Source organism: Ustilaginoidea virens, chromosome 4, assembly GCF_000687475.1.
Source record: "Ustilaginoidea virens chromosome 4, complete sequence".
Classification (NCBI taxonomy): Eukaryota; Fungi; Ascomycota; class Sordariomycetes; order Hypocreales; family Clavicipitaceae; genus Ustilaginoidea; species Ustilaginoidea virens.
The window spans coordinates 3,907,945-3,930,534 of NC_057319.1; the positions used below are offsets into that span (position 1 = coordinate 3,907,945).

The 22,590-nt window shown below is 52.1% G+C and overlaps 4 protein-coding genes across 4 annotated transcripts; 2 read left to right on the forward strand and 2 right to left on the reverse strand.

Moving 5' to 3' along the window:
- Positions 1-157: 157 nt before the first annotated feature.
- Positions 158-2,568, forward strand: UV8b_05510 (uncharacterized protein; the record flags this gene model as incomplete). The annotated part of the gene is made up of 2 exons (XM_043143007.1): positions 158-2,235; positions 2,340-2,568. The coding sequence occupies 2 exons, from the start codon at positions 158-160 to the stop codon at positions 2,566-2,568; spliced, it is 2,307 nt and encodes a 768-aa protein (XP_042998940.1).
- A 2,856-nt stretch (positions 2,569-5,424) lies between these two features.
- Positions 5,425-5,994, reverse strand: UV8b_05511 (uncharacterized protein; the record flags this gene model as incomplete). Its single annotated transcript, XM_043143008.1, has 4 exons — positions 5,425-5,524; positions 5,590-5,652; positions 5,737-5,828; positions 5,896-5,994. The coding sequence occupies 4 exons, from the start codon at positions 5,992-5,994 to the stop codon at positions 5,425-5,427; spliced, it is 354 nt and encodes a 117-aa protein (XP_042998941.1).
- Positions 5,995-6,679: 685 nt separating this feature from the next.
- On the forward strand, positions 6,680-7,684 carry UV8b_05512 (uncharacterized protein; the record flags this gene model as incomplete). The annotated part of the gene is made up of 3 exons (XM_043143009.1): positions 6,680-6,705; positions 6,871-7,427; positions 7,584-7,684. The coding sequence occupies 3 exons, from the start codon at positions 6,680-6,682 to the stop codon at positions 7,682-7,684; spliced, it is 684 nt and encodes a 227-aa protein (XP_042998942.1).
- Positions 7,685-9,123: 1,439 nt separating this feature from the next.
- On the reverse strand, positions 9,124-11,067 carry UV8b_05513 (uncharacterized protein; the record flags this gene model as incomplete). The annotated part of the gene is made up of 1 exon (XM_043143010.1): positions 9,124-11,067. One exon carries the CDS (start codon positions 11,065-11,067, stop codon positions 9,124-9,126), a length of 1,944 nt encoding a protein of 647 aa, XP_042998943.1.
- Between the last annotated feature and the right edge of the window lie 11,523 nt (positions 11,068-22,590).

A 22,590-nucleotide genomic window follows, 5' to 3' on the forward strand; every position in this document is an offset into this window, starting at 1 on the left:
CGTCCACCAGACAGACGCAGACGCAGACGCAGTCGCAGTCGCGAAAGCCGGGCTGCACGAGGGAAGGGAAACGGACTGAGACCGTCACAGTCGTCGCAGTCTCGGGAGGCACACGCATAGCCCGATTCGTTTCTGTTTCTGCCAGAGCTCTGAAAACATGGACGACGAGGACCATTTCTCAGCTAGCTCGCCCGAGTCGGAGCGAGCCGCCGAACCGGACGAGATGATGGACGATGCTGAAGACGGCGACAACGACATGGAGCAGGATGAAGACAACAATGACGACGACGACGAGAACAACGAAAACGACAACGACGACGAAGGCCACGGCGACGGCCATGACGACGGCCATGACGACGCTCATCACGACGCTCATCACGAGACGCAAAAGACGGACGAGGTTGGGCCCGGGTCCCAGTCTCTCAAGCCCAGTTCGCCGGCCCGGCCTGGCACCACCACCATCTCCAAGCTCCATCTTCGCCCGTCGATACGGCCGGAAGCTATTACAGCGCGGCTGTATGACATTGTGCCTACCATGGCGGCCCCGCAGTCGACCAGCATCAACGCCATGGCCATCACGCCCGACCTGCGCTACTGGATAACCGGCGGCTCCGACGGGTATATCCGCAAGTACGATGGCCCCGGTACAATCAACGGCAAACTGGCATTGACGGTGGCCCAGAGGCACCCGTTTGTCGACAGCGTCACCAAGGCCGGGATCCTCATGTCGTACTGGGAGAATGAGGAGCCAGCAGCCCCCGGAAAGGGAGAACAAGACCACATCCTGTCGCCGGTGTACTCCTTGGCCGTCCACTCGGAGGCGCTCTGGCTTCTCTCGGGCCTGGAGTCCGGAGGCATCAACCTCCAAAGCGTGCGACACGACGAGGGCAAGAAGATTGCGTGCCTGCAGCAGCACTCCAACGCCGTCAGCTCCCTGACGCTCGCCCCGGATGAGAAGAGCGTGCTGAGCGGCGGTTGGGACAAGAACATTTTTGACTGGGACCTGAACACTGGGCAGACGATCCGGAGCTTCGACGGGTCGGGCGGTCAAATTTCCTCGATTGAGCTGCGGCCCGCAAGCGGTGACCCGGTTCCGGCCGAGGCGGACGAGCCGATTCGGTCCACCACACTATCCACCAACTCGGGCGCCCCGACGGCAAACGCCGTGCTCGGAGTCGGAGGCGAGTCTGGCGGCGGCCCTGGCCTTGGCCTTGGACTTGGCCGTGGCGGCGCCGGCGCGGGCTCAGGCGAAGGCCCAGGCCCAGGTGCAGGTGCGGGTGCAGACGCAGACGCAGACGCAGACGCAGACGCAGGCTCAGGCGCGGCAGAGGGCTTGGCTGGGTCGAGTCGCGATGGCGAGGCGTCTCCCGCCCACGAAAGTCTCTTTGGGGGCAGCGATGCGGGAAGTTTGTTTGGGGAGACGGCCGGCGAGCAGCCGTTTGGCCACGACGACGACGGTTTCGGCGCGAGCATGGGCATGATGCCCGGCAGCCACGAGGGGCCCATGGATTACTCTGCCGATTTCGCCATGGCAGACGCAGGCAAGGGGGGGGATTCCACCGAAAACGCAACCTCGGCACCAAACACGCAGCCGCCGCCGCCGCAGCAGGAGCAGCAGCAGCAGGAGCAGCAGCAGCAGGAGCAGCAGCAGCAGCAGCAGCAAGAAGAGGCACTCGTGCCGCAGGAACCTTTACCAGACGCCATGGACATTGATGGCAAGGCCGCCGCCGCTCAGGTCCTTGCCGCTAACGAGGCTGCCACCTCCCCTACCACACAGGACGCGCAGACGGCCCACGGGCAAAGTCCGCGAGGAGAAGACGACAAGAAAACGACGGCCCAGACAGACCAAGCCGAGCAGTCTCCCGAGCAGTGGCACTCGCCATCGGCATCGACATTCGCCCAAGCGCCTCCCCAGCAGCACGAGCAATCGCAAACGTCGGCCACGACGTTTCTCTCGTCTGCCATTGACGGCACGATCCGCATCTGGGACAGACGAGCACCCCGCGCAGTGGCGCGGATCGGCACGCGACCCGGCGTTCCACCGTGGTGCATGAGCGCGTGCTGGAGTCCGGACGGCAACATGATTTACACGGGCCGGCGGAACGGCACGGTGGAGGAGTTTGACGTGAGGAGGGCCAAGCGGGGGTGGGCGCCGGAGAGGACGCTCAAGTTTCCGGCCGGAAGCGGCGCCGTCAGCGCAGTGAGGAGCATGCCGAATGGGAGGCATCTCGTCTGGTAAGCAAGACGCCGGGGCCGTCTGCAGTGCCTTTGTTACAGAAATTTTTTTTTTTTTCTTCTAAAAACTGGATGGCGGTTTTGACCCGAGTTTGCTTTTGCAGTGCCTCCCACGACATCCTCCGTCTGTACGACCTCAGCGACACGCGCGCCTTCAAGCACTCGACGGTGCCGTTTCTCATCATCCCCGGTCCGCCCAGGGCGGGTGTCATCTCAAGCTTGTACATTGACCCGACGTGCCGGTTTATGCTGAGCGCTGCGGGGACGAGAGGGTGGGAGGGGAGCAGCACGGAGGTGTTGATAGGGTATGAGATTAACGTGGTGGGTGAGTGAGCAGCGAGCGAGCGAGCGAGCGAGCGCGTTGCGTTCCGGGCCATGCCGCAGTGCCCGGCCGGAGCCCAAGGAGAGCTGCTGCGCCGGTGCGACGGGATGTGTTGGTTATTTTCTCGCGCACTTGCCAAGTTCCCCGGCCCCTCGAGGCGATCCTCCCGGCATGCGTGGACACGGGATAGCACTGTCTCGGGCTGGGTCTTGTTTCCTGCTTTTCTTTTTATAATTTTTCTTCTTCTTCTTTCTTTCTTTCTTTCTTTCTTCTTCTTCTTCTTCTTCTTCTTCTTCTTCTTCTTCTTCTTCTTCTTCTTCTTCTTTCTCTTCTTTCTCTTCTTTTAATTCTTCTTCGTTTTTATTCTCCTTTTTCTTCTTATAATCCTTCTTCCTTTTCTTTCTTCTTCCCTTTCTTTCTGCTTCCCTTTCTTTCTTCTTTCCTGTCTTCCTTCTTCTCCTGTGATGGGTGGTTAGAGTGGCAAGGAGTATACTTTTTGGATCATAAAAGCAAAGTCGCTTGGATTGGATTTGGACCAGCGGGATTGCGCAGTGAATGCCACGTACTCGGTACTCTCCCGGCCGTCATTTATTTGCGATTGTGTCTTCACACGTGCAACAGGCCATGTCCCTCTGCTCTGCAGCGGGATACTCGGCCGACGCCTCGCACCGACCGCGACATACATCGAGCTCACGCGACCGAATCGAGACGCGCCTTGGCCGGCGGACAGTTGGGCTGGTGATCAAGCCCCGGCTGTTCTGGGCGTTGTGGCCCGGGGTCGCCGGCTGTGACAAGGACACGGCAAACGGGGCATGGCCCGTACGTACATATGTACCACCATGGGATTAGCCACTGCCTACGCTTGATGACGGACCGAGCACTGACTAGACGCCCCAGGCGGAAGCGGGAGCGGTCGGGGATCGCTGTCTTGCTGCTTTGGCTGCTAGATCCCAGATTCAAATCGAGCCATGTCCCAGTCGGCAAAGCGCTTTGTGCAACTGGGCTGTTGCCGAAACGGCGAGGGACTCGTTGCGTGCAAAATCGCCGCCACTGGTAGGCGCGGCACAACCCGTTTCTGGGTGCATGGGCATTCGCGAAGGCGTCCGCGAAGGCGTCCGCGAGAGCTGTGATTTTGCCACGCCTCGCATCAAGACATGTCCCCGACGTGTTGAAGCTCGGCGCCCAGCACAATGCCGACCGCGGAAACTGCGGATACCCGTGCCGGACTGCCGTGGATGCCGTCGCGCGCTTCACCTCATGGCGACGAGATGAAAAGGTCCCGTGTTGGCTGCGCCGATTCAGTCACGTTGGATGCGATCTCTTCACCCAGCAGGCTCTGCAGACCTGTTCACGCGGGCCTGCCTGCCCTGCCCCTCCCGACTGTGAACATGGCGCGGCGCGGCAAGCAAGCAGGGACCTGGCCAGACATGAACTCGACGCCCATGGCAGTTGACAATGCGCCCTCCCGTCAAGTACAAGAACAAATACGCGCGCAGTCCCCCCCCTCCCCCCTTCCCTTCCTCTCACCAGCGGATGGATGCAACCACACTCCCGCCTCTTTCGTACACCGCACCTACAAAGCCACAGCCACGGACCGGCCGGTGATGGAGCCCAACGAACCGACTCCGCAAGCAAGCGCAGAAATGGGCGAGGACAAGCACGCCTCCGAGGCGAAAGGCCCGCCGCCCCGGTCCGCCGAACCCCTGCAGGAGACGCAGCAGACGCGGCAGCGGCAGGGGCATCACCACGCGTCCTGGCCGCCGCCGCGACAGCCGGACTTTTTCGACATGCTCGCCTGGTACCTGCGCCACGGGCCGGCGGCGCGGCGGCGCGAGTGGGCGCGGGTCCACGGGGTGGCGGAAGACCCGCGGCGGCAATGGGCGTACGGGCTGGCGCCGAAGGCGATGCGCGAGCAGTTTGAGCGGGGGACGGCCGCGGAGGCGAGCAAGAAGTGAGGGCGGATGGGGTTTCTTCGCGTTGTTCTGGACTTGGGGGGGGGGGTTTGGACGGATGCTGTGCCTTTGATCGCACGGGGAGCTTGGCTGGGACGATGGAGGGCGACTGCCCGAGGTGTAGATGCTGCCGGGCGCCGATTGGTGGTGCTTTGCGCCCGGCCGCGGGCGATTTTGCGCGCGGCTCGATCCTGGCATCGGGGCAAGGGGGTATCAGACCCCGTGGGCGAGAGCCGGGCGACGGTACTAGATCGATCGCGGTTGATTTTCCGGGTGAACAGCCGCGGTATTGCCAACAAGAGCGAGCTTTGCTTGCTTCTGAAGATGTCGAGTCTCTCGTGCTGCAATGCATCGTGCTGGTGCGCGCGAAAGCGGCAAACTTGCCACAGAAAAGCCACGGACACCCTGGCCATGTACGGAGTCGCGGGCTCGACTTGACAACACGACACGACACGCACGACACGACACGCACGACACGACACGCCGTACGGTGCTTGACTTCCGCACACGATGGCTGCGTGGCCGCCCGCGCAGGAACGGGCCCTTGCGCGTACAGCTTCGGCCGCACTTGACATGAACACGAGGCTCCGCGGAGACGGCGCCCGTCACGGCCCGTTCTGGGACAGTCACCACAGCACGCGAGTCAAGCTCAACCACTTCTCTCCAAACAAGGTCATATTGCGCTAGCCTACGTGCAGCAAGCAAGCCGCGGATTTCCGCCAAAAAAAAAAAACAACAGCAGCCCCCCCCCCACCCCCCCTAGTGACGCAACCCGCCAGAGAATCCCGATGCCCGGCCACGGCAAGCAGCAGGGCAAGAGCATCAGCCGCGAGTGCAGGGGGGCGCGAGAAAAGAAAAGAGGAAAAGCCGTTTCCCCCGCGGATGCCAGCCCGGGCGGCGGGCTTAGCGGCGGGCTTAGCGGCCGCGGCTGCAGCGCACGGAGCTGACCTTTTTGTTGCGGATGTTCCGGTCGTCGCGGGTGTACTTGCGAGAGGCGCCGCGGCAGTTGGCGTAGCTGCGCGAGAGTCAGGTCCCAGCGGGAGGCCCGGGGAGGAAAAGGGGGGGGGCGATATCACATACTCGTAGAGGACGCAGGAGTCGCGGTCATGGCGGTCAATCTTGATGGACTGCACGTCCTCGCGGCTGGGGGGGGGGGGGGGGGGGGGTGGTGGTGGTGGTGGTGGTCAGCAACGGCACGGGAGGCTGCTGCTGGGGGAGGAGACTTACAGAGGGCGGTAGAGGTTGATGCAGCGCCCGGCGTCGCGGTTGTAGATGTTGAGCGAGGCGCCGCGGAAGTTGGGCTGGCTCCAGAGGATGGCCTGGAGGGGGGGGGTTTGGTTAGGCTGGTCCTGTCGCGGGGGATGATGAGGGTGAGGCCGGGCATACCAGGTAGGGAGCGCGAGCTTCGTTTTCGTTCTGGGCCGGGGCCTCGGAGGCGGTGCCGAGGGCGGCCAGGGCAAGGGTCAGGACCGAGGTCAGGAGCATGGTGATGGTGATGGTGATGTTGATGTTGATGTTTTTTGGCTGGTGCTGTCGAGTTGATGTCTGCAAGAAAGCGGTGGCTGCTCGTCTGCTCGACTCGGGCTGGCAGAGGAATCCCCGACCAGCTTTATAGATTTCCGCTCGCCGCCTTTGCTCGTTTCGTTCCCGCAGCGCCCGTCACCCCGCGTGGCTTGCATGCTTGCTTGCTTTCTTGCTTGCCTGCTTGCCTGCTTGCTTTCTTGCTTCGCTTCGAATAACTTGCGCCTGCCCAGCCCCCCCTCCCCGGGGCGCTCGCATCGGCCCGTCACAGCCCGTCGAGCAGGCCTGGCCTGGCCTGGGCCTGGGGCCTCGTGTTCGCGCGCGATCCCGAAGCGTCGTGGGCTTTCCCCCCCCTCCTGCCCGGCGTCTTGCGGCGCGTGACAGGTAACAAAAGCCGGGCGGGGGCCGCGTGGGATGGGGAGGTGTCGTCAGCGTTGCGAGTTCGACGACGACGGCGCGAGCCGCAGGTTTTTTTTTTTTTTTTTTCCTTCGAGCGAGGGGGCCGGAGGGATCGCGACGACGGGCGGCTGCGCTGCGCTGCGCTGCGTGGCGTGGCGTCGCGTGCTTTCGGCGGCTTTGGTCGTCGTCGTTGCGTCTGGTCCCTTTTTTTTTTTTTATTTGTTGCCCCCGGGCGAGGCGGCGGAGGAAAATGCGACACGTCGCGTTCGGAGGCGGGTATCTATGGGCAAGAGGCGGTTTTGTTTGGCGCAGGCGTTGGAGGGCGGAGGGCTCCGCCAAGCTCGATAAATGCACGCTGCAAGCCCTGCAAGCCTCTGCGGACGCTGGGCTTGCCCGGGCCTTGGGGTTGTTTTGGCCCAGCTGAGAGTGCAAATGCACCAGACGGGTTCGAGCACGCGAGCATCCGGCGCAGCTCAAGGGCCAGCTGCGTGGCGCGCACCGTCGCCGTCGTCGTCGTCGTTCCGTCGTCGTCGTCGTGCCATCATCGTCGTCGTGCCATCATCGTCGTCGTCGCCGCCGTCGTGTCATCATCATCATCATCATCATCGTCGTCGTCGTTGTCGTCGTCGCCGTCGTGAGGATGAATCAGGACCCAGCACGGGCAGAAGATCCCGTCTCCGCAGCCGGACCACAGCCCCCTCCCCCCCACCACGGGCCTACTCTCTTCCGCCCAGCGCACCCACCCACCCACCAGCTTCTCCGCCCGGCCCAGCCCGGCACTTCAGCCCCCCCCATGCAGCCCGCCCCAGACGGAAGCGCCAACCATCCGCGACCGCCTGAAAAGCTGCAGCTGAAACTCGGGAAAAACAAAGCAAAACAAAACAAAACAAATAGAGGTGAGCAGCTGGGCGAGGAGCAGCCCGACGCTGCTTTGCCAAGCCAATACTCCGCGTGGCTTGCTCGTCCCCGTCGGAGCAACTTGGACGATTACGTACCGAGTACTGGGGAAGAATCAATCAAAGGCCCTGGGGCGGCTGGCGGCTGACGGCTGGCGGCTGGCAGCTGGTGCTCGGCAGTTGGCGCAGGTGCCTGGTGGGCCCGGGATGCAGCTGCGGCCTCGGGCGGGGCTGCCTGGCGCCATGTACAATATGCAGATGCAGTGTGCTCAACGGGCCTCGCGAGCGGCTGGGGCCAGGTGCTGCTTGCTGGTGCTTGTGCTGGTGCTTGCGCTGGTGCTTGTGCTGGCGGCGGATAGTGTCCTCCGCCGAGGGGGAAGCAATTGAAAGCACCGAGGCGATGGGGCCACAATGATGCGACCGATGCGATGGAATACGGCACGGCGTGATACGATGCGACGTGATACCATACGATACATACCATACATACCATACATACATACCATGCATACCATACGGCGTGATACGATGCCACGGCCCCAGAGGGCTCAGTGCCGCCAAGACGTCGCCGCCTAGGGCTGATCCGTCGTGACCAGTCTCATCCGGCAGACCATCACCATCACCATCATCATCATCACCGCTCACGCCTCGCGGCCAGTCTCCCGCACACGCTTTCTCTCTTAAAATACTCAATCCCCGCCACCCCCTTTCCCACCATCGCGTACGACACAGTCCGTCCTCTATGCAAAGTTCTCGTCAAATATCCTACACGGTGCTGCTGAGCCACCAATCCAACGCCCGAGATACGCAAGCTTGTGATGCATAGACGTACATGGCCTTGACAATGCCCCTGCCCCTGCCCCAGCTTTATGTACAAAGCTCCCCAGCCGAAAAAGCCTCTCTGCATCGCTCCAGAGCTCGTCCAAATCAAGTCCTCCATCTCGTCGCCCTAAAAAAAACCCCTTTTACTACCTTCGAAGCAAGCCATTACCGTAACATGCTGGAAAGCAGCTCGACCACAAACGCCCAAAATAGATGTTGGCGGGGAATCCAAGCGGCGGAAACCAAAAACGCAAAGACACAAAAAAAAAAAAAAAACACACAAGACCATGACAAGGGAAATGACAGAGTGCGGCTTGGCTCGGCTGCGGAAAACAAAAACGTACAAAGACAAAAGAAGCTTCTCAGCAGGTAACTGAACAGAAACGCGCGAGGCAGTGCCTCTGCCCCCCCCCCCCCCCCCCCCAACTCTGGTCAGAATCGAATCAACATCGCCTTCAAAAGCAATGTCGGGCTTGGACAACAACAAGACTGACTGCATTCATCAGCCCCGGCATCTCTCTATTGTGTATTACCATTATTGCCTGCAAAATCAGGAGGAACAAGAACCATTATAGTCCACCGGTAATAAAGTCCTGTGGGGTTCGCATGGCATGATGCGCATCTTGGATATATATAAAAAAAAAAAAAAAAAAAAAAAAAACCGTCAAGTGTTGTGGGGTGCTGTCTGTGAGCACGAGCATTAACGAAAAGAGTGTAGTGTAGGCGCACATTGACACCGCAGACGCAGATGCCCATGTTGTTGAGTACCAAGGAGCGTCGGTGCTGCATAAGAAAAAAGAAAACAAGAAAAAAAGCCGCAGGAGGAAGAAAGGAAGAAGAGAGAAAGAGAAAGAATGCAGTCTCAAGTGTGAGACAACTTCGGGAGGCAGAAGCTGCCTGTTTCGTTACATCCTCCATCATATTGTGAGCGTCAGAGTACGCCGTCTACCCGGGCCCTTGGCCCGGCCACATAGTCTTACGCCGAACGGACCCTCGGGTCGAACGGGTATGCGAACATGGTCGCCCCCCATTCCACCGGTGTGGTGCCGTGCGGCTGGTGCGGGTCAGAACTGCCCGACATGCTGCTCACCATGTCGGGCCATTCACCAAAAGCCGTGTCGTTGGCCGAGTTCATGTCGTAGTCCATCATCGAATCTCCCGCCGAGTGGCCAGAGCTCGACCCGGGCTGCTGCTGCTGCTGCTGCATGTCCAGTTTATCCAATGGCGAGCTCGCGCCCGCCAGAGGCGATTGCGACACCGTCAACGGCGACTGAGACGACGAGTCCGGAGAAAGCCCCCCTTGTCCACCAAAGGATTGAGACGGTACAAACATCGGCCCGCCAAAGTTGGCCGCAAACCCATTCTGGCTGCTGGGGCTGGTCGGGGGCGGCATCATGGAGCCACCTTGTTGTCGTTGTTGATGAGCATGAGGATGGGCTTGCGAAACAAGCGTGGCAAACGGCCCGTGATGAGGCGGAGGCGCCATGGCGGCCGCGGCCGAGCCGTCCACGAATGGCGGCGACGGCGGAGTCATGATGATATCAGCCAGCTCGTACGCCATCTTGGCCACGTTGTGCGCGTCTTCCTCCTGCCCCAGGAAGAACTCGAGGTGGTCTTGAAGCTGTCCGGGGGCTTCGTGTTCCAGGAATCCCTGAGCCCTCCCCGTCTTGTTCGGGTGCCAGCTGAACTGGGGCCGTCGAGTGGGAAAGTCGGGTTGCTTGCTGTTGACCAGGTTTTCCCAGGCCTCGTGCACGAGCGGCTGATGCAAGAGGCCGTAAATGACCCGTGAGTGCATCCACTCCGTCTTGGAGAGGCCCGATTCGAAATGGCGAGCGACGTGCTCCACGTGACGTTCCCGGGCCGGGTGCAGGGCGGAGCAGAAGCCGCAGGCCCAGTACTTGCGTTTGCGCAGATACTTGACCACCTTTTCGGCGTGGGGGCACGTCTTGCAGCCGTGGCACTGCTTGTGGTGCTGGTTGAACGAGTTGGAACCCCAGAAACTCCTGTTGCACCCGGGTTCCGGGCATGGGTACTTCCTCCACCGCTCGTGAAACTCGTCCTCGTGTCGCTTCCAGTCGTACTTGCGCTTGAAGCTGGTTTCGCACGACGTGCACCAGTAGATGTTTTGCCTGCTGGCGCCGCCCGACACCGCCGCCCCGACCTGCGTTGCGCCATTCACCACTGCCACGTTTTGAGGCCCGTGGGGCACCATGGGCAAGGGGGCCATGGATCGTGCCGACGCTGCAGACTGGTACGAGAAGCTTGACTGGGCCGAGTTTGTCGACCAGATGGACGCGTGGCCAGACGATCCAGAGCTGACGGACGATATCGAGATTCTGGGCCGATGGGCAAACGCTGCGGATGGTGGCAAGAACATGGAGGCGTCCATGCCGTTCATGTCCGAGGCTGTCGTAGGGGCCGTGGCGGCGGCGTAGCGATCCATGCACGCCATCATGCTGCTTCGGTTTGGCGCGAAATTCGGGGCTGGCGGCCAGTTTCTCGACAATCCGTCGGAAAAGGACTCTGTTTTGACGTCGACATGGGGACCAACGACGGGCGAGCTCGAGCAAGAAACCACCGTTCCCGCACGCACCGGGTGGTTTGGCGAGACGGCGGAAGAGGGTGGCGGCGGAGGAGGAGGACATTGAGGAGGTGGCGGCGGAGGAGCATGCTGAGGAGCGAGTGACGACGGTTGTTGTGATGAAGCGAGCGTCGAGGCTTGTTTGAGGAGCTGTAAGGACAGGCTATCGTCGACCCATTGATGGAGTGTTTCCCTCGAGATACCAGCGTCGATCATGTGCTGCAGGTGTTTGCGAGCTTCTTTCAGCACATTTTGGGGCGATGCGTCAGCCGATGGCGACGAGGCCGTCGATTGCAGCGAGAGCTGCTGCTGAAGCTGGTGATTCGGATTCTTGTCCATGGTACAGTCTCACATCGATAGGGTAAGCGACGAAAAAAAAGTGGATGGTGACAAAGCACCTCTAGGGAATCGACGAGCGAGCGTTGTTGGGCAGTTGATCCGAGTCAGTTCCAATCCGGCGCTATGTTCCTCTTCTTGTTCTTTTCGTATTCCTCTCTTCGCGTCTGTGGTTCTCGCTATCTTCTTCTTTCTTTCTTCTTTTCTTCTGTTTCTTCTTCTTGGTTTTTCTTCTTTCTTTTTGTGTCTTTTTTTTTTCTTCCTCCTTTTAGTCGGTCGCGGTGGTGTGCCTCTTTCGAATTGAGTGAGAAAAGAGAGGATGGCGCGGCGAGAATGGCTGGCTGCCGTCGTCGGTGCCAGTGCCAGTAGCAGCAACAGCTCGAGGAGCAAAGGACGATAAGAAACAGGACAGGGGATCAGTTAAAGTCCCAGAGTCCCAGCTCCCACAGGAAAGGGACGATCCTGTACAAATACCAGGACTGGCATGGGTAACAGGTATGGAGCACAAAGGAAAACCGACCAGGTCCAGGTCTGCCAGGTTTGCTGTGCACCAGGACCCCGTGCAAGGTACCCTGTTATCAATGACTGTTGCCCGCGCGTAACGGCTTGCTCCGTACTCCGTACTCTGGTAATTATTATTAGTATGGAGTCGGGAGTCCGGGGGGTGCAAAGGGGGAGGAAGGGCTTGGTGCCACTAGTCGTCACAACCTTGTCCCGTGCGTTGATAAATGAAATGCCCCAAGTCCAAGTGCCTCGAGCCAAATTACCGGGGGAAAAAAAATTGTTTGACATTCAGAATTTTCAAGTTGGCTGCGAGAAGGGGGGTTTTTTTTCCAGAAAGATGGCCAGGCCAGTGGATTTTTGCGAGGTTTCAAGGGATTATTGCGCACCCTTGGTTCTCGGTTCTGGTGGGGGGGGGGGAGCGTCGAGAGCAAAAAGAAGCACGGCACTTGGACGAGGTAGGTACCTACCTAACCTACCTAAACCAGGTTAGGAGGTAGATGGGCAGTTGTTGCGTCCCGTTCCTCCGCAGCTGCGTCCGGCGCAGGCATGTATGTATATGTATAAGGTAAGGTAAGGTAGGTTATGAGTCCCTGAGCTGCCATGACGCGGGATGATGGGGGATGGGGGATGGGGGATGGGGGATGGGCTCGGTTCTAACCATGAGCTTCTTTGCCTGGCTTTACCCCTTCCCCGACTTTTTGTGTTGTGTTGCTGCAGATGTCGAGCAACACAAGGAATCATGCGAGGCTGCCCTATTGTTTGCTATTGGCTCCGAGCAACTCCTAAGCAGGGGGGGAACATGGAATCGTCAAAAGGTCGACCCCGCGTCAGTCCAGAATCGTGGATCAGAGACTTGATGGGTGGACAGACAGACGGAATGCCAGCGCTGGCCGGAGCTCAGGTAAAGCTTTTTTTGTCATTATCGGCCAAGGCGAGTGCGAGTGTGCGCTGAGGACAGCGAACAGCGAACAGCAACAGGGCGGCTAGACGAACAAGACCTGGATCTGGATGGATTACGGATTAGTTGAGGGAAATTTGTCCACGGATTTGGTGCGAGGTCCTAGCGCTTGGGTTCGGTGCCTTGCCTGCGCCGCAGCCTGCAGCCTGCAGCCTGCAGCACCGAGTTATGAGTTATGCCCATCCCAGACTTGGACTTGGTGTGGGACAAGCGGATAAGAACAGCCCCCGAGAGGCAGAGAGGCAGAGCAACGGTCTGGTCTGGTCTGGTCTGGTTGCAATGCCATGCAATGCAATGGGTGGTCGACAGGGGTGTGGAAAGGCGTGCGAGGGGGGGAAATGGGAGCGCAGCGTAGGCCGGCTCTTTGAGGTCTGGTGTGTGGACTGGTGGGTGTGGACTGGCGTGGGCTGGCCCGACTGGGTGTGGTCTGTCTGGGTGTGGTCTGGTCTGGGTGGTGTGGTCTGGTCTGGGTGTGGTCGAGGTCGCGCTTCGCCACGGCCCTTGCGGGACGGGCTTGCTTGCAACGCGTGGCGTGGCCGTGCTGGTGCTGGTGCTGGTGCTGGTGCTGGTGCTGGTGCTGGTGATGGTGCTGGATGCCAGGGCTTGCAGGGCTTGTCGGGAAGGAGGTGGGAGGTAGAGGTATCTCGGTAGGTACCTAAGGCAGGTTCCAAAGGTCAACCAACAGGTAGGTACCTGCCTACCTGGTACCTCTCAGCATCCCAATTGCCCGCGGCATCGGCTCTTCTACTACCTACCTACCTCCTACCTTGGGTAAAAGCAGGCAGAGGCCCGTCCCCGAAAGGCGTGCGAATCCGTGCGAATCCGTGCGAATCCGTGCGAATCACGGCGGCACCCAGCAGCAGCAGCAGCAGCAGCAGCAGCAGCAACGCTGGCTGGGTTTGTGTCCGTGGTTGGGTGGTAGCGGAAGGAGTCAATCCAAAGTTACATCTGGTACCTTGGCGTCGTCAGCCCACATCATCTTAGTTCTAGCTTCCAGCTTCTGGTGCCTGACGACCAGTGGGGCCCATTCTGCTGAAACCCCACCCCCCCGCGGCCCTGGTCAATCTGGTCACCATCTGGTCAATCTGGCCCATCTGGTCCATCTGGTTCATGGGAAACCCAGAAGCAGCAGAACCGAGCGAAAAAAAAAAAAAAAAAAAAAAAAAAAAAAAAAAGAGGAAAGTGCGCCTCTAGCCCCTCCCCTGTTGCCTCCCAAGTTGGACGAGGCGCCCCGGCCGTCAGGGGTATTGGCCAGTCAAGCAAGGCTCGGTCCCATCAAAGAGTCTCGCTCGAATGGACACAGCAACTCCCAACAGGGACGCATTTCGCAACGCAGTCAAGTCATGGAATGGAGGGAGCATGCTCCGGAGTCCGGAGTGGTCAGACGCTCAGCGGCCCCCTTTCTCTGGCGATGCCAACTGTCCAGGCAGAACAAGCACAGAATTTCCCACCAAGCGGCCGCCCACGCCCCGGCAAGGCAACACTTTGACAGCAATGCGATTCCGCCCTCGAAAAGTTCCACAGCCTTCCGCCAACTGAACCAGAGCGGCGGTAACTGGTCTGCAACGGAATCTGGACAAGGCCCAACCCAACGGTGGTGGGTATGTAGTATGTGGTTGATGCTGCTGAAGCCGGGTCGCCTTGGCTCGCCAGCAATAGCCGACGTGCGTTTTGCGTTTTGCGTTTTGCGTTTTGCGTTTTTCGTTTTGCGTTTTTCGTTTTGCGTTTTGCGTTTTGCGTTTGGCGTCACCACCCTTCAACCGACGTGACGTCCCGTATCTCAAGGTTGGCCCATGTGAGCCGAGGACAGCAATGGAAGGGAAGCCCTTGGTGCTCACTACCTTGTGTCATTCCACTCCGCTTATTGCAGGGCGGGCGGATGACAGGGGGGCCTCATTGCTGATGCATAGTAGCCGTGGCCCAGGCGGTAAAAAGTTACATGTGGTTCACAATGATCGTTGCTTGCACTGGCTGGCTGACACCCTGCTCGGGCTGATGCATCTGCTGGATTCCAGAACTCTCGAACCAAACTCTATTGAACCAGCATCAGCAGCATCCATACGAACAGCTCGAACAGAGCCAACTAAGCCCAAAACAGAAAGACGTGGTGTTTTTTTCTTCTCGCATCTATAAATAGGTACCTAGGCACCTTGGGGATAAGGTATACATGTGTAGGTACCTAGGTATATATGGCCTTTCCTCCTCAACCCATCACGGTCAAGTACCGCGAGCCCCTGCAACATGGTAGCACGAGTCCATCTCACGTCATGGCCTGGCCGTAGAAGCAACTCCAACGCTGTACTCCGTACGGAGTACGGGGTATATATGTTGATTGTCCCTTTACTATAATCAAGCACTCTGCCACGAATTCAATTTTCTTACTGCAATCAAGGGCTTCATGTGCAATATCAGTACCGAGTGCTCCGTAGTAATGGTTACTCCGTAGTCAATGGTGGTAATCATTGATCCTCGCACAGCCCCGCTTCCAGTTCGGGCTTGGCGTTTTCTGCATGATCCTTCCAAGCTCGCTAGAGGTTCGTCCTTTTCCGACAGAAGTCGAGTCGAGCCGTGATTTTGACTTTTTCCGACGTGTGCAGTAACTTATAAGCCAGGCAAAGGCTCAAGCTGCACGAACCTTGTCTTGTGCTGTCCGTGTCATGCAACAAGACTGTTTCTGTTGGCCATCTTTCCAAACCACCCCTCCCCCCCCCCCTTGAGAGCGTCGACGGGGCTGGAGGCGTGTTTGTCCTTGCCTTGACGTAGTGGCCCCGCAGAAGAGGCATGGACTTTGACTCTTGCACAGAGGCATGGCCCTCGTCGCAGCTTTCCCGCGAAACCATTGGCCGGGGGGTTTTGGAGATCAAGGAAAGAAAAAAGAAAGGACAAAGAAAGAAAACGGGGGAAATAAGAGGAAGATGTAGAGGGGGGGGGGGGGGGGGGGGGGGGGAAGAAAAAAAAAAGAAAAGAAAAAAAAAGAAAAGAAAAGAAAAAGGGAGGGGTCGCCCAGACCGAGGCACCGACCGAGGGAAAGAGGGAAAGAGGGAAACCCGTTTACGCACTGACTCAGACCGCGCTGGCTCCTTCCTGCTCGGGAGAATTGGTTGGTGGCCCTGCGTGTCATTGTCAGAATGCACAGGGAAAATGCGATAATGCTTGATTGAAGGAACCAAGTCTTCTCTAAGAGACTTGTGTTCCTAGCTATTTATAGTGGGATAGGGGGTACCCCTAAGGGCTTACTAATCCAGGGAGAACTCGGCACATCCGACCTCGGACATGACCGATATCCACATTACAGACAAGCCAATTTCCCTCCAATACACCCCCTTAGGATATACTTTCTTTAGGATATCCTGCCATATAGCTAAACTCAGTGTAAAGCAAGATAATAAGTAGAAATATCAATCCACTTAAAACAGTTATGCGCAAAACATGATGGTGCCCTTATTGAATAGGCTACCTGTTTAGGGGTAAATTCGCCCAATAGCATATATATAGCGTAAGAAAATAACAATAAACCGTAGATTCTAATTTTTTATAGGAAATAAGTATAGCTATTGAAAAGCCCCTTTTAATCTGATTTTTTAGGGCGTCTTTTAATCCTTATGAGGCTCTTCCTTATCACTAAAATTAATATCGTGAGATTGCGGTTTGGCGTCGTAGGATCCCTTCAAAATAATAAGCCTAAGCTGCCGGCGGAAGATTTTAAATTTCTGGCCTGTTAAGGGCTTTATGAAACCGTTAGTAATTATATTGCCCGTTGGAACCTATATAATATCGATCGTTCCTTTTTAAACCTCTTGGCGTAACTAATAGTGATGAATATCTATATGATGAAGCCGTATTATGAGCTTGAAGAATTCCTCTTTTAATAGGCGAATAGTCTAGATATTATTGCATTAAATTGTAGGGATATCGGCATATAATTAGAGCCTAACTTCCTTATATAATCTTTTGAAGGCGATAACCTCCTTTGCCGTATAAGATATTATAAGAAGCTCTGCCTCTATTAATAATATTGTAATAGTATCCTATTGACCCGATTTATATATAATTAGGCCGCTAAAGAGCTTAATTATATAGCCCTAACTATTTCATCGCGTCGTAATATTATCTATATAGGAAGTATCAGAAAATGCCTCTATTTCTACTATATTAGCCCGGAATTCTATCGCGGTATTCTTCTACGTATAGCTATAGTCGAGTGCCTTCCTTACGGCTTGTAAATGGTCTAGACCCGGATTTTAAAGGAATCTTAATAGCTATAATCCAATATAGCCTAATTTAGGCCTTGTAATTATAATTGGATATACTAACGAGCCTATTATTAATTAGTATCGCTTCGTATCGTGTGGTTTAGCTATCCTATCGAATGCCTTAAGTCTTATAGTGTGTAGTAGGTGCTCCGGAAGGCGGTCTTTAGTATCGTTAAATGCGGTAAGGTTATATTTTATCGCTAGTTTGTCGAAATAAGCCCTCTATATGAGTTATAACTTTCCGGCCGTACGGTTGCGAATAACCTTAATTGCTAGGAACTATTATAGCTCGCCGAGATCTTTGATCTTGAATGCCGCTATTAATGCTGTATGGAACGATTCGAATGCCTCTATCTATAACTTATAATAAAGCACGATTAGGTTATTAATATAGAAGAATATAATAAGGAAGCTATTAATGAAAATATAGGTGTTAAAATCCTATAGTAGCCTACTAGGCTGCTGGCCTAATGCCCTACTGGCTTACTGACCTTCTAGTCCTTATACCGCCTCTTGGACTTATGGTAGTATTACCTTAGGCCTTTGCCTTTTACCTTAAGGATTTTCAGTGGATTATTTACTGTATATCAAGTAAGGTAGGCCTTGCTAAAAAGGTGTGGTATTGCTAAATTAGCGTGGTGGGCCTACTAGTGTGGTGGCGGCCTACTAGTGTGGTGGCTAGTCCACTAGTGTGGTGGGTAGTCACTAGCGTGGTGGCTAGTTACTAGTGTGGTGACTAGTTACTAGTGCGGTGGTTAGGGTGGTTGGAAAGGCTGGATATAGTGGGGCTGCTGACGTATTATATACGTGGCAAAGCGAGCATTACGGGGAGCTTTCTTACTGGCTACCTTGGATGCCTGGGCCCACCCCTCCTTCGTGTATATATAGGATAGCTTTTCCCTTTCTTTCTAGATAGTAGAAGGGCAGCACAATCGAGTCTGTTAATGCACTATATGCCTCTTAACTTTTTACCTTCCCTGCGTTTTCTGGTTATCTTATATTTGCCTTGCCTTTACACTTGCCCTGCTTTATAGCACTTGTATAGTCTTAGGACTTGGTGAAAAATCTAGTATTATACTAAGATTAGTTCACAGGTCGCAGACAGTCTTGTGCCATCTAGCTAGCTAGTAAGGCTCTGCTTTTATAGTGACCTTGAGAATTGCAATAATAGGGGTCCTTACAGACCTATTTGAAGCCTTATTGCAATAGGAATCGTAATAACTCTTTGAACTATAGTAGCGGAGACCTTTAAAGCCCGTATAGGGCATATAATAACCTAATAAATATGAAACTATCGTGGAATTTATCGGGTTGTTTGCAATAGATGGTCTTATTAAGTGGTATATTAAAAAAGGCTGTAATGAAGTCATATTAGTGCATTTCTAGGTTAAAAAAGTATATTAATGCTATAAGAAGCCGAAATATATATGCCGTAAGCGCCGCTACCTGGGTATTATAAAGATTATAGGGTTATTGATTACTATAAACGCATAATCGTGCCTTATAACTAGTGAGATACCTATCTTGGTCCTATTTGTAGGTAAATACCTACTTTAGGTCTAATAGCTTAATCTAAGGGTCGATAGATAAATTATTTCGTTAAATAATATACCTAATCTCCCTATTTATAACCTTTAAATATTCTTCTTTTATAGCGGCGATAAATTCCTCGCGCTTAGGGTGCTTTCTAAGCTCCCTCTATATCGCCAGCTCTTTAGGTATATTTGTGATATATAGTGCCTTTATTATAGCTAAAGGCTTCGCGATAGAAGCTGTGAATATATTATAAGTATTTCCTTTAAGCTTTATAAAGAATATATTATCGAAAGGAGTAATCGGCTTAAGTTTATCGTTAGGCTTAGGCGAAAATGGCGGGGATAGCAGTATCGCTTAAGCGATAGCTTCTTCGGGGTAGTCTATAACCTTAAGATTAATTTCTATTGGTTAAGGGGTATTATTAGTAGCTTTATTTTATGCCTTTAGTGCCTATTTAATAATAGGATTATTAGCAAAGATATTTTTAATTAAATTCCCGGATAATACGAGTTTAAAGTTATTAATAATAGGTGTTTCTTTAATATTACCGATAAGGCTATTTAGGGCCTCTTTCTATTATTTAGAAATCGGTAAGTAGCATTTATTTTAATAAAAAATGGTCTTATCGAATGTAATATAGCTAGAATTAAACTAGTAGCTTCTTTTTAACGAAAGCACCTAAATTAGGTACTAAGTGGTCGAGATATAGCCTGCTAAATACCTAATATAAGCTCTTTAATTAAGCTTTAGACCTTTCTGTAATATCCTATCGCGAGTTATTACGAAAGCCTTGTATTTATAGGCGCGGAGGTAGTGAATTTATAGATGAATATCTATTAGTAGGTGTTTCTAGGCGGGCTTATTGTTATAGAGCTAAAGTTAAAGTATTTAAAGAGGTGACTTCTAGTTATTATAAGGTCTTTCCGACTTTCTAGGGCTTCGATTTAGTAAATATACCGCTGCTTCAGCTATAATAGGCTATAACTCCTTAGGAAAGCCTGCTTATATATTGAGAAGGGCTATCTTTGTCTTTAATACCCCCCTAGAACGTTCAGTATAACCGTTCTAATATTAGTAATTAAGGTTTGAATTTCGAATTATAATGCCTTTCCGTTTGGCTTCTTCCCGACTATTACTAGTCTAGAATACTATTTTATTATTAGAGATGACTATCGCAATTACTATATCGTATAGGCGTAAAACTTAATTCTCGAAGATTAGCTAGCATTTAGGTAGGTCGGTCTTTCTAGGTATCGTGAAAATGCATTTTATTCCTATAAATCGGTAGGTAAATAACGCTATATATTTATTACTATTAAAAGCAGTAGCTTATGGAAATAGATCGAAAGAGACCACTTTAAAGGGTTTTTGAGGCATCGAGAGCTTATAAGATAATCGTAATATCTGCTTTACGATTTTTATACTGCTATAAACCTTATAATTCGAAGCTTCCTTTTCCTTAGGTATTTATAATATATCCTTAAAGATATGATCTATCGAATCCCGACCTAGGTGCTTAAAACGCGTATGCTAGATAATATAAGGCGTTTTTATTAAAGTTTTGGGCTGGCGGCTATCTCCTCGAGCTAAATAGGCTTCGTTAATAATTGAGGCTTTATTTTAAGCCTTTATAATAAATTCATCTATAGGCATATTATTTCCGCTATTTTGGTAGAGGATATAGGGCCTTTTTTCTACTTAAGAAACTTAAAAGATAACTTCTTATTGATTATTTTTCCATAGGTAAATCTCGTCGACTTTATTATTCTAAAATAATCCCTTATTTCTTATTTTTTTTATAGCGAGAAGATTCGCTACGATCGTTAGATTATATAGAATATTGGTAAAGGTAATAGCCCTTCTATCCTATAATATAATTCGAATTAAGCTAATACTAAGGACTTTTGAAACACTATTATGAGTATTATAAACGAGGTATTTATCGATATTATAATCGATATTAGTAAACCACTTTATATTATTGAAAATGTGTATTGAAGTGCTACTGTCGAGTATAATACGAGACTTTAAAAGGCCTAAATTATCTAGGTGAGTTCCTATAGAAAGAATAGATATTGTGAATACCTTATCTTCCTTTTCTTTCTCTATTAATTTATCTTTTTCCTTATTATTATCGTTATTGCTTTTGCTTTTGCCTTTGCCCTTATGTTTATTTTAAAAGGTTTTAAATGCATTTTGTACTTCTTTGGATTCTTTTTTCATCTTTTTATATACAGCTTCTTAGCTTTTTTTGCTGATCCTATCTTTTAAGTGGTTTAGAGCTATCGATAGAGTTAATATCTAATAATTTTTGTAATGAGGCCCCTTTACTATATGGGGCTTGCTATAGTATTTATAGGTCTTTTTCTCTGCCGAAGATAAAGCCGAAGTATTACTAGAAGCGGCTTATAATAAAGGTTTGGTATCGTTAGTTATAAATGCTATATGACTATTGCTAACCTTCCCCTTCTCTTCTAGCTTTTATTTCTGCCGAATATATTTAATAGTCGTTAGAAAATCGAGATATTTATTCTATTTTTATGCTTTTACTATTCGATTAAGGATTTTTTCCTTAAAGGTAGGATACTTTTAATGAAGAGCTTCTATTAGCTATTTGGTAGGCGTATTTCTATTAATAAGGATCGAGTCTATTTGTATTAATCGCTTATATAATATAGAGATTTCGTTGAACTATTCTTTTATATTATATCTTCCGAGATTATATTGTATAGCCTATTTGAATTTTTCTTTAAGGTATTCCCAGATAATAAGCTGAACCGGTTATATACATTCTATTAGGCGTTAAATTTTTCCTTAAATGTTCCGATTGCCTGCCACTAATATCTTATAGCTAGGGCTCAGCGTTGATTTAAACTATACTATATATACTCGAAGGTTCCGACTAAATATTATATAACGGTCGTTCTGAATATTGTACTAAATGTTAGCTTATTTCATCTATTCTGCAGTAGTAATACCACTAGGGTGTTATATCGGCTTAAAGTGGTAGTTTTCTTTAATATTCTCGATTTGCTGCGGCCGGATTATTCTTATTCTTACTATTAGTGCTACCGATGATGCCCTAGCTGCCGATATAGTTCTAGTATTTACAGAAGGGGTATAATCTATAGCTTCTGTTGATGAATCGGCTGTTGCTGCTAATATAGGTGTTGATGCTAATGCCTACGTGGAATAGATAGGTTTATCTAATTCCCACGCCGGCAGAAGAGGCATATTTAGTATTGCTAAGCCCTTAGGGTCAACGAATATCCAAATATCATCCTCTAAAGCACGCTTTTAAATATAATTATACTAGATATCCTAATCATATCGGGATATCAGCCTGACTGCTAATTTAGAGCTATTATCAGTAATAGTACCCATTTTTGCTAATAACGATATTCAGGGCACGAATTGATCTAACGAAAATAGTGGTTAAGATATCGGTTGGTTACTTTTAAAGGAAATATCGCTATTTTCCTCCTAAATAGCCTCCTTTTTGATTAATAAGGCCACACGAGTATATTAGTAATAAGGCTTTTGATGGATTCAACGGGGAACCTAGAGCTTGCTTAAATAGGATCTGGAAAATAGTGGCTTTTATAGCAAAATAAAGATAACAGTTGATCTTAAGGCTGGGCTATAAGGTAAGGGATAAAAATGAGGTTTTTATTGTGATATTTACGCAATTGCTACTATATCAGAATGCATAGGGAAAATGCGATAATGCTTGATTGAAGGAACTAAGTCTTCTCTAAGAGACTTGTGTTCCCAGCTATTTATAGTGGGATAGGGGGTACCCCTAAGGGCTTACTGATCCAGGGAGAACTCGGCACATCCGACCTCGGATATAACCGATATCCACATTACAGACAAGCCAATTTCCCTCCAACAGTCATTAATCTGGCCATGCCCCGTCGGGACTTTCTGAATGCTGTCTCTGCATTCAAACGACAACAAGAACGAGTCTACCGCGAGAACTATTGAGTCAGGACCCTGGGCATCACCTACCTCTGCCGACTGAGGCAGATTGATTCAAGACCGAGGATTGGGTACTAATCCGCATCAACCTATCCGTACTCCGTACGGAGTACTCCTTGGACAATTGATACTCGATTGACGCTCTGGCAGAGTCAATGACGTTGACTGCATCCGCTCGCATCGCCACTTTCGCAACCTGGTGCCAAGGGGTGCTTATGCACATTCACCGTGGCTCATGTGCCCGAATTCTTGGATATACCAGACATTGAATACCAGCAGGATACGGAGTGCCCT